This window comes from Varroa jacobsoni, unplaced genomic scaffold, assembly GCF_002532875.2.
Source record: "Varroa jacobsoni isolate VJ856 unplaced genomic scaffold, vjacob_1.0 scaffold_897, whole genome shotgun sequence".
Classification (NCBI taxonomy): Eukaryota; Metazoa; Arthropoda; class Arachnida; order Mesostigmata; family Varroidae; genus Varroa; species Varroa jacobsoni.
Window position 1 is genome coordinate 74,818 of NW_019213799.1, and position 11,354 is coordinate 86,171.

At 39.7% G+C, this 11,354-nt stretch overlaps 1 protein-coding gene across 5 annotated transcripts; it reads left to right on the forward strand.

The window, feature by feature from the left end:
* The first annotated feature begins 1,640 nt into the window (after nt 1-1,640).
* On the forward strand, nt 1,641-11,159 carry LOC111264778 (choline transporter-like protein 1). 5 transcript variants are annotated; one of them, XM_022840914.2, is made up of 12 exons: nt 1,641-1,794; nt 3,504-3,830; nt 4,531-4,690; nt 5,242-5,289; nt 5,675-5,746; nt 6,619-6,795; nt 7,143-7,249; nt 7,407-7,657; nt 7,873-8,039; nt 8,484-8,588; nt 9,061-9,153; nt 9,601-11,159. In XM_022840914.2, exons 1-12 carry the CDS (start codon nt 1,700-1,702, stop codon nt 9,682-9,684), a joined length of 1,686 nt encoding a protein of 561 aa, XP_022696649.2. In that variant the 5' UTR covers nt 1,641-1,699; the 3' UTR covers nt 9,685-11,159. The 5 variants fall into 5 exon arrangements, with proteins under 5 accessions (XP_022696649.2, XP_086826324.1, XP_086826325.1 ...); XM_086970198.1 differs by having other exon boundaries at nt 9,098-9,153; nt 9,601-9,690; XM_086970199.1 differs by lacking the exon at nt 7,873-8,039 and having other exon boundaries at nt 9,098-9,153.
* The last annotated feature ends 195 nt before the right edge of the window (nt 11,160-11,354 follow it).

The window sequence follows — 11,354 nt, forward strand, 5'->3', positions numbered from 1 at the left end:
TTGATAAATAGCTGATCCTTGCGGTTACTCAAAATTAATTACCAGCTACAAGATTTTTCCTAGTGTCATGTAGTCATAGTGTAATGAACGGTAGCGCTTATTGCAGAACTATTAAGCTGGGTCGACGTTGGGCACGCCCATTTTGCGTCATACCGAGGACCATCTATCCCGTATTTTCTCTTAGCTATCCAGCTAGTCAATTATATGCACGGATCTCCAAACCAGTTTGTCAGAACGTGAAAATTAGTGCTAACTATAAATGATCCTCACTTTCATTCCTTTTGCCAGCTGTAACTGTAACCATCACAACCAGATAACAATTCTATAAGCAATACCTAGATTTATAAGGCGGCAATAAAAATGTCTGTCTCAACCAGAAGAATAAATTTGATTGAACGCTCTGAAGATTATTCGTGAATGTACCGCTCCATTGCGATACAGCAAGAAAAGATGAACTCTGTTAATGACGCACCTGATATGGCTTTTGTGAAGCCTCTGATGTCAATAGAAAAGTGAAGCGTATAAGAACCATGAAGCTTTGCTCACATGATCATGAGGTATCGGTTTAAGTATCTCAGCAATTCCCTTGTTCACCGAACTGGCAACCTATGGTCGTACAAGCTTTTCAACAGAACACTTAATGGTATTCGGTACAAACGGGCCCTTGCGCATTATAATCTTTCTCCGTATAATATTTCTATTGACTTTAACTAAACATATTACAGAACTGAAAGCTTCCATCGAGCAAGTTAGTTGCAAATACACCCGCCAAAGCCCTCGGCTAGTGGCCCTCTCGTTGTCTACTGATCGATCGGTATCTGCCCTTGACGAAGATAGGAACGTTTTATCGAGTATGAAATTATTCAAATTGTGCGTCTTTTTGTTGTCGTTGCTGCTTTTTATAAAATACAACTCTCTACGCGAGCGTTCTCAGAGGTACGATGGGATGCCGCTGCGATACGCGCGTCTACTCAGCCGAAGAGAAAAAGCCTGCCCCGGATGTTCTCGCCAAAGGCCTATCACAGGGCCGCAACTGCACCAATATGACGTGGATCGTCGTTCTTGTACTCTATTCGGCGTTAATGGTTTGTAATGAAAAGCATTTAAATTTGTCTTTTAATCATTTTATATGTCGGAGTGAGGTACACGGCTGGAGAAAAAGCTGTTTGAAGAAATCCGGAATTTGATCGCGGTTTTCGCGCCTCGTTCAAAATAAACATCCATTGATGATAACAATTACATTGACAAGAGCGCTCAATGAACACTTTTAGGCAAAAGACAAGGAGCATTTATCCGAAAGGATCTCGTTCATTGAGTCCATCTTCTTCATAATCCAAACTCAAATAATCCAAAATAAGGCAAACGGTCCTTGTGAGGGAGGACGCAGGCGTTGAAAAAATTACTTGGTCACTTGTATGAAGTGACAACCTAAAATGAGCAGTAATTAATCGGCATGTCCAATGTACGTACTAACGAACTTCTACTCCCGATTCAATTTTCGAGAATGTACCGATTCTTGAGCCTTATGTAACAGCTCTATAACCAACAACAAACAGTACCACACAAGCATTTTCCCCATAAAGGACTCTGTGCTTACTTTTCCGTGATCGCTCAGCTGTTCGTTTCGATCGAAGCGATTCGGTTAGCAAATCCGTGGAAATTCATTTACGGAACAGATTCTAACCGAGACGTGTGCGGAATGCGAAATCGAGTCTCCGGGAACGACCTTACCTCGAAACCGTTCCTGTATCAGGAGACCAGCAGCTGTGTGACAACATGCCCTCTTGGATACGTGTAAGTTCAATGTTTACATGCCATGTTATGAGTGTTAATAGGTCGGGCTGAACCCTCGACTAGGAACAACTGGACTAATAGAGAAGATAGCACGTTTCTGAACGGTTGTGTGGTGGATATGAAAGAGACCAGTAATGAACAACCAAAACAGAAGAAATTCTATAGTGCTTACATTGTGCTATTCTCAGCAATATTCAATTCAGGTATCACGAGTAGTAACAGTCAAAGATGTAAATTATAGTAATCGTTAAGTGCCTCATTGTGATAGAAGTGATAGAAGATCGATGTGTCCGTTCCGAAAGAGTACTCTATGGAAATAATAAGAATTTACCTGATAGTGGCAATGATAGACCGGGAATTAGATTGGTGATTGATATTTAGGTACATGCGAAAGTATTATACCCTCGAACCAGTGTTGAGCCTTGGTATACACAAGTAAACTTAGGCTAAGTTCCGACTGATTAAAGAGGTACATATTATTACAGTTGTGTTCTATAATTGAAATATCTACTGTGTTCAGAAATGGGTTGGTTTTTATCCTTTTACGCCTATCCACCAACGCGTAAAATTTCAATGACAACACCCGTTACCGAAAGCACTCTCCAGCGAGCCTACACAATAATCAGATAAATATTTCTTAGCAATGTAAAATATAGTCATACTGCCCGTTGTTGACAAATAATAAAGAACGTAAATTGGAGTGAAAAGATTTTTTGTCATTATAATTTTTTGCTCTGGGATACAGTGGGCTCGACGTTAAGGTCGAGAACTTGCGTAGATCTACGGACACGGGCAGAAAATAGACGCGATGAACACCGTTAACATTTCGCCAACGGCGAAGCCGATAGACAGTTAGAAAATAAGTACCGCATAACAGAGCCCAAAAACCACCTAAACCACTATGAACGCAAAGCCAATTTTACGAAGATTTTATCCTAATAGACCATTAGAATTCTTGCAAATATAACAACAGCTTCGTCAGTAGCCCTGCCCGAAAAAGTTTACCATTTGACCTGATACATCCCGTACAGGTGAGTACAAATGAATCATTTCACAGTAACAGACAATGCGAGTGACTGCACCCCAAAAAGGTAAGCATAAATCAAACTCTCAAAAAGTCATGACAGTTTGTTTAAGGATATTCCTGTTTCTGGTGGTAATTCGTTTTTTTTTCTTAATTATCCAACTTGAACCCATAGGTCATTCGGTGATGTATCATAAGCTTGGGAAAATCTAAAAATGTAGACATTTTGGACATTCGCCAACGTGGAGAATCATCTGAGAGAGAGAAGCTTTCCACATGTTGATAGCCGTTTTTTGGCAGCCCTGAAGTCGGAATCCATGCTCAATCCTGATATCGCCTAATTCGAATTCATTTCCATACCAATTTTGATGAATCTTTTTTTTGTTTTCGTTACTCTGCAACATCATTCTGCTGATAATCGTGTTGTAGATGATAAGGGATGCCGTTTCCACCGGAAGCTTTTGGATATGTTCTTAATACCCGACAGCGACCCAAAATAACTTGATTGAGGCAGAACGTTTATTAACAATTGCAACATGTGCATACGCACAATTCCAGTAACACTACTGTTTTAATTAGACCGGAAATAAATAGCGATTGCGTTAATAAATACATATGTTTTAGTAGTCTAATCAGACCAGTTATTAAATTCTGTTTGCCCTACATTGATTTTTGATTTTCAAAGGGTTTCGCGACTTCAACGATGCGTCCGCGACGCGACCTATTTTCGAAATCTAAGCGGAGCGGTCGAAAGTTCGGAACGTCCTGTCGATTCGAGTCACCATATACAGCAACAGCACCGAGAACAACGGCAGCGGCGCGAATTACGACAAATGTCTCCTGTTAGCCAGGACGCCATCTATCGCTTTTCGATTCTTCCCGGAAAGCAAGGCAAACAAATGGAGGGACTCTTAGAAAGCATTGTCCAGAACATCTCTCTGTGTCGCCTGGAATTGTTTTACATGTGTCTGATAGCGGTTGGATGCAGTGTCTTTATCGTTTTGCTGCTTCGGTACGTTTAAAACACGTTCCGCGGCGTGTGGATGGATCCTGCACTCAAAATGGTTTTAAAATATTGTCATAGAATAAGGTTAATGCGTCAACTTTGTTTGCGGACATTGGACCTCACGTTTAAGTGTTTGCCTCGATTGTATAAGATTCCAACGTTATATAACCGGATCAGTATCGACTTAATGGTTAGCAAAAACGTTTTTGCCTTCGTCGTCTTGCCTTGTCGATACCTGTTTTAATGTTGTTTCGACTAATATCACAGCCTTAGCTATCGATCAGATAGCGTTGTGTGGTTAGGATTTGTGTGTGTCCTGAGCAACAAGACGGATGAATAATTTTTAATTGATAAAAAAAAGTAAAGATGGTGTTTGGGGTTCATGAATAAGACCGTCCTTGGAGCCGAAATAATTTCCCGTAGCTCGATAGCAGCTCGCACTGGCATGACAGATCTACGAGCATATCGTATCATATCTATAACAGTCAGCCGTTTGTAATCCAAGGAGCGATTTTAGCCATTTCATAACAAGATCAAGGGCTGTTAAGTCATAACTGTAAATCCATTTCATAAGGTCAAGATTTGTCCTTGTCTATATTTTCGATCTGATAAGCTTTCAAACGTGTGCGCCATTTCTTTCAGGTAGTAAACAAACATTTAACTGTGCACCCATTATTTCGTGTTGCTCGTGTTGACTTTGTTATAGGTTTCTCACTAATTTGATCGTCTGGTTCTTTCTGTTAACTATTACGGCGCTGTCGATCGGCTCAACAATATTCCTTTGGCTTCAATACGACCTCAAGCAAAGACGTAAAGAACCGAGCCACCTTTTCTATTACGGGGCGATTTCCTCTACAGTTGGGGCGGTAAGCAAGGCTAACAGCTGAAAGTCTGCTTTGTGCCTGATTAAGATCATTCGATAGTGGTTTATCTGACTAACGAATATGAACAGTTTAGCTAGTAATGGTTGGTTAGCTGCCTATATGGACAACATGACGATATCCTTAATGGACTACGCGGATAGAAAGCAAGTCGCTTGCTGGGGCAGTGGCAGCTCGTTGACTAACATAAAGCCCAGAAAGGTCTAGATTCAAACCTGCCAGAGGTGATATGACGGTTCCTTTCGAGCTAGAGCAAGCACTCTTAGCTAGGCGTAATTAGCACTAGGCCGTACCGAGAGTAATACTCGAAATATCGAGATAGAAATATACAAGCACATGTTTAACTTAGCAGATTGCCCAGTGGGATAAAGCATATAGTGGCATTCGGAAATTTAGAAATAGAAGGTCACTGATTTTAATGCGATTGAGCATGTGTCAACAGACGCGGTCTTGGATCTTCGAATGTCTTAGTAAAAAAAATTTCCCTTATCTATTTTTAACAGCTGTTGATTTTAATGCGGTGTACGATTTTCCAGGCTGTGTATCTTCTTATTCTCTTCGTACTTCGAAAACGAATTCATCTCGTGAGTTGATCAGCGTCGCTCTGTTTACGAGGCAACAGAAGCTAGAATGAATTGTGTCGCTCGATAGAAATACCATCTTGGCCTCGATTAAAAGCTCGATTGATTTTTGGCGTCTAGTGGAAAAGTTGTTTCGCAGCTCTCAACAATAAGCATGTCTATGAACTAACGATAAACAAAATAACTAAGTAGAACCTCTGTTAGTCAACGGTCCAGCGCAGATAAGCTGTCCGTCAATTTTTCCGACACATTTTATTTCTCAGTAAATCCACTATGTTACTCACATGCTCATCGAATACCACAATGATAATGATCGAATAATGGTCTAGAAACAACAAAAATATCCTATTCCTCATGTATTGTTTGTTCCATTTGAAATCGTTTTCAGACAGCGACATTATTCCAAGAAGCTGGCCGTGCTCTTTCCTCATTACCGCTTCTCTTTCTACAGCCTCTTTGGGTGCGTCACATTTCGACGATTATAGTGCGCTAACAGCTAGGTCCTCAAGGTCCTCATGATAGCCCAGTGGGTAACGTGTGTGCCTGTAAGACCTACAAGCACGTGCTCGTTTAGGTTCGAATCCATTTTAGTCCGGCCGTAGGAACACAGTTTTCTTCGTGGTGGAAGCCAGCGGCGTAAAGTAATGCCTAACGTCTTAGGTATTAGACGAAGAACATTTAAATCGAAGGACTATAAATTGCCAAAGACAATCATTGGAAAGAAAAATATAAAAAGGTTCATCGCTGTTTGTATAGTTACCATGACGTTCCGTAGATCAATTCGGGAAAACTTACTACGGCTATCCTTCCAGCGGTGGTTATATCTAGGAAGAGGGGATTCCGGGAATCAGCTTTCACAGAGAGGATGATCGAAGAAAATACAAAAAATGCTTAGGGTAAAGATACATCTGAAGACAACCATCAAAGCATTCACATCTATCTAAATAGTGTTAGCATATCTAGCAGTCCAGTGGCATCGTGCTGCGGTTTGCTTGTCGGCGGTGCGGAGTAAAACTGTAATAGTGTTTAAAATCAAATGTCTTTGTTGTAAGTCAAACTATTAAGTAGACACCTGCATGCAGTATATAAATTTAAAAAAACCTAACAATAATTTGCTTTGTTGACCGAGTTTTGTTGCTACCAAGGCAGTGACGATTCTGTACACGCTTTCCAATAGATATCATAACCACATATTTCTCTGGTTGGAAGAGTCTCGCGGGGGTAGCTGCATCAAGTTCCAGCAAAGTCACCCGGTGTGAATAGCAAACGTTCTCCTTTTTATGGCTTTTGTTTTTATAAACATACACTTTACTGGCCCATTTTTTCGTTTAGACACTAGTCGTCTCGATCGGCTTCTCCGCTCTATGGCTATATTCGTTCATGTTTGTCGTCGCGGCGGCAGCTGATGTTCAACGCAAACGGGAAGACGAAGGTTATAATCATACCCTTGGCCAAATGGTGTACACGTCGAGCCCTAGTTATGATAAACACCTCGCCAATATTTTCATGGTGGGTTTAACTTCGAATTTCTCCGTATATTGAATAGAATAATGGCTATAATTGAACGCATTCTTGTCTGCATTGGAAAAGCCGGAAGCACATACTCGAAGCAAGTTTTCGATTCCTGGTACATTCGACCCATCACAACGTAGTCGGCGTACCTACTTCAAATAATAATGTATTTAGTTTTCGAAATAGTTCTTTTTATTAATTTATGGGTCAAGTGGTGGTAGACCTGTGCATTTGCGTCTCATTAAGGAAGGCTTTTTTGTCAGTGATAAGCATTTCGAAAATAAGAGATTTGTTTGTGAATAGGGCTCTACTGTTTACCGATTATACTGTTTGGCGACTTTCAGTGTGGTCCATGGCTGCATTTATTGGGACTTTTATGGTGGACACGCATCTTTCTTGCTTGTCAGCATTTCATCATCGCAGGATCCGTTGCATCGTGGTATTTTTCAAGGTAACAAAGCGTCTACGGCGCATCCTAGTATCGGCACTAGCCAGCGATTTTTTTACCGTTTTTCAGCTATGATGATTGAATGATTGTTAGATAACGTATTTATTTTTCTGTATAATATTAAAGTAAAGGAAATGATCAATAGTACTTTTATTTACAGGTACAAAAACGCCCTTGGATTTCCGATTTTACGGGCGACAAGCATTCTCGTGGCATACCATTTGGGCTCCATCATTTTGGGCTCACTATTGACATCGTTGATGCAGCTTTTGCGAATTACGCTGGCGGTTGCGAGCAAGATTGCTGCACACAACCGGTGTTCACATTGTTGTACAGTGTGCTGTTCCTGCTGTCTCGCCATCTTCGAGCGATTTTTAAAGTATATCAACAGAAACGCCTATATCTTGATTTGTAAGTAAGACAAAATACCCAAAAATGAGTGAAGAGCATCGAAAATAAACTGATTCCTCATCCGTAATAAAGAAATGGTCATTCAACTATAATAGAGATGAGTTAGTTACTTGATGACCTGATTTAACGAAAACAAAACGCTTTCGTTCTTGCTTACGTTTCGCAAAAAAACTTGGTGTTAATTAGGTTTCTTCCGTGTCTTATATGTTATCTAGCTATCCACGGATATCCGTTTTGCGAGGCAGCCCATGAGGCGTTCGGCCTCTTAAGCTCGAACATTCTGCGTCTTTCAGCCATTAACTCGGTTGGCGACTTCATTCTTTTTCTTGGCAAGGTCGCTGTTGTTGCAGCATCGGTTATCTTCGGTTTGGAAATGCAGCAGGTTTGCACTAGAAGCCTTTTATAAACGCTCTCAACAGCACGTTTGTTGTCATGCGCTTTTTTGCACAAAGCCCAATGCAAGCAGTGTGATATATGAACACCTAATCGTCTCTATCGCTAGTCCCGACCTTTCGATAAACACCGTATGTATTAAGTTAAGGCACGAGAATCATTGGTTGTTTCGCAAACGGTAAGGCGACCTAGGAAACCTAAAAATAGCTGAAAGTCACATTCCTGCACTGCTTTTACTTGGTGTTTGAGCCTTCAGGTTCACGACTACGACGACGACGACGACGACGATCATAATGCTACTATTAAAGCTTTTTTTTAAACAGAGACGATTAGTATTATATACTAACCTATAGAATTTTTTATTTGTATACTAATAGCTTACCAACTGGCGTGTCTATTAATCCGTTGTATTTCCACTGGCGTGCCTTTTCAGGCAGGCGAAATGCAGGAAATGGGCGTTTCATATTACTGGGTCCCGATCCTGCTCGGAGCTATTTTTGCATGGCTGATTGCCGATTACTTCTTAGCAGTGTACGAGGTGAGACAAAATAAAGGAGACCTCGATAACACGAATGCACAACTACAAGAATTAAATATATTTTGCTTTTCCTTGTTGTTTTTTTGTCCCTCTTCGTCAGAACTAAAAAACGTGCTCTTTAACTAGTCGCACAAACGTGAACAAAATAAAAGAAAATAAAAAGATGAGTTTTATAAACGAGACAGATAGACTCAACGACGAACTAGTCGTTTCTTATCAATTTTTGATCTACAATTAAGCTTTTTTAGCGCCAGCTTCGAATTTAACTATAACCTAGCGTCAAACGCCTTCTAACTCGCTTCTGAAAAATTGCCGTACTCTGAGCTATGAGGAACTCCACGCCGAGGGTCTGCCAGGAAAACCTGTACTGTAAAAAATCTTCATAGAGAAGATAACTAGATTTATTCTAAATACAAATTGATTTAGTTGTAATGCATTTATATATATAATAAATAAAGAGGCTTTCCTGCAGATGGTGATTGATACGGTGTTTTTGTGTTTCTGCGAAGATACGCGTCTTCACGATGGAACCACTCAACCATATTATATGGGCGCTTCTTTAATGGTGAGTTCTGAATGAAGTTTTGTTGATGGCAAACGGTGTATCAAAAGCTGTCACGAGAAAAATAAATTCAAGATAAGAATGAGCACCTCTGAATACATGGCATGGAAAGTCTTGTGTGTCATATGAAAGTAATTTTTTTATGGTATAAAGCTAACATTCTAAAGGGTATTCACTTTACTATACATGTGCGTGTATTTCAATATGCAATCAAACAAGGCAGTTGAAATTCGCCAGTTCTCCATGAACTTGACTAAGTTTTTTATGGTTAGCATTGCGGCGTAGGCACTAGGCCAATTAAGATTTCTTTTTTTTTTTTATTTTGAGATAATCCGTACTGTCTATTCGTACCTTTATAGAGAAAGAAAATATACATCGAGGATTTCATTTGAAACCACAGATGTTTGGCTAGTCTCCCAGTAACAGGCCGTACGTCCGTGATCATTACAGGCGTTCGTAAACAAAGGACGTCGGAAGAAACGGAAGGTCTCAACAGAGAGTGCGGTAACCGTCATGACGCCGATATCAGAGTAAATAAATTGCGAAGATGCTCAGAAATTTGGGAAAATAGGTTCTTGAGACGGTTCGCTGTGAACACGATAGTACACAGAGATAACGGTGTCCGTAAAAGTGTGGTTCAATATATGTATGTTAGGAAAACTATTCTGCGAGAAATACTAGCGAAAATTCAATGTGAAACGGCAGCTTAACATAAAGTTATAGGTTGCGAGCATTTTCGACGAGTCGGGTCTTTTTAAATGAGATAATGCAACTGATGTCATCTTCTTTATTCATATCGTGCATAGGGACGAGTGCGCGCTGAAGCTTATTCATTAAGAAACAGGAAAATACACTGTAATCCAGAGCCACTGGGGGGATCCCAGTTGAAACTATAGAAAGACTAGATACTTGACTATATGTGTATAGCACCTTTCAAAGGTAATCGGTGTAACTAACGTTACAAAAGTAAAAATGCCAGAGATTAATAACGTTTCGAGGTCGATCTAAACACCATTTGAAAATTAACTGACACCACCACCACCACCACTACCCCTAATTTTTTCAAATAATAACTTTCTCCTTCTCTATTTTTTTTTTTTATTCAAAAAGAATTCTATTTTAGTCCGATGAAATAGTTTACAAGCTTTTTATTTTAGTACTAAATCCGTGACAGCTTCTTGCACTGCACAAATACGCACCTATATCTTCATCGCACTGGAATCGTACCATTAACATTATCTTCACTGTTCTGAATACCTTTGATTGCTGTTGGACTGACTTGAAGATTTCGACACAAACCTACCCTATCCGATACATAAACGGCAAGCTTTTTAAAACGTAGTCACGAAGACGCGGACCACACCCAATATTGCCGTAAGCACGTCCACACGACTTAAGAGTTTCGTATCGTATTTGTATAGGCATATATCTTTTTGCCTAACTTATTAAGTCTGACAATCATAAACACTGGTTTATGTCTCGTCCCATACCTTGCTGCGGACAGCTGTGGTTTTTGTTTTACGTATATTGATACGACGTAGCTTGCACAATAATTTTATTGATAAATAATCCGAATCGGGTAAAGTTTCGGGTTCTCATGGAAAAATCCTAGCTTTATTTCTTTTATCAGATCGAGTTGATGATAAACATAAAGTGAGAAAAGTTTATTCTTTAATGAAGACTGTTATCTAACGCGCTATGAAGCTCGGAAAATCGTTAAATCTCAAATTTTTCTAACAATGTGCTATATAAGGTTGAAAAAGGTGCATGTGCTGAATTAGGATTGCGATTATGGTAGAAATCGTTCGACAGAGCAGTTTGCTTGTCGAATTGAAATTGGAAAGAAAAAAAAACACTTTCTATACATATAAAACGAAGAAAGGAGACGACAAAAGTAGATACTTAAAAGTCTGTGTAAATGATCATAATTTTTGCTGTGACCTATGTAACAACAAACTGTTCATTTTCGTGAATAAATAATCAGGTTTTGAACTAAGAAGGATTAAAAATTATCGTAATCTTTTCAGCGTATAGCGATATTAAATGAATAATTTTATCTGTTTCTGCAACTAAGTCGATCGGCCTGCATGTAGTTCTGTATGTGTCGTTTTACGGGAATTGTCGTATTGGGAATTTGAAACTGACATAATGGGGCCTGAAATATCATATATTAATATATAGCCAAGAGCCTGAAAGGTGCCAAC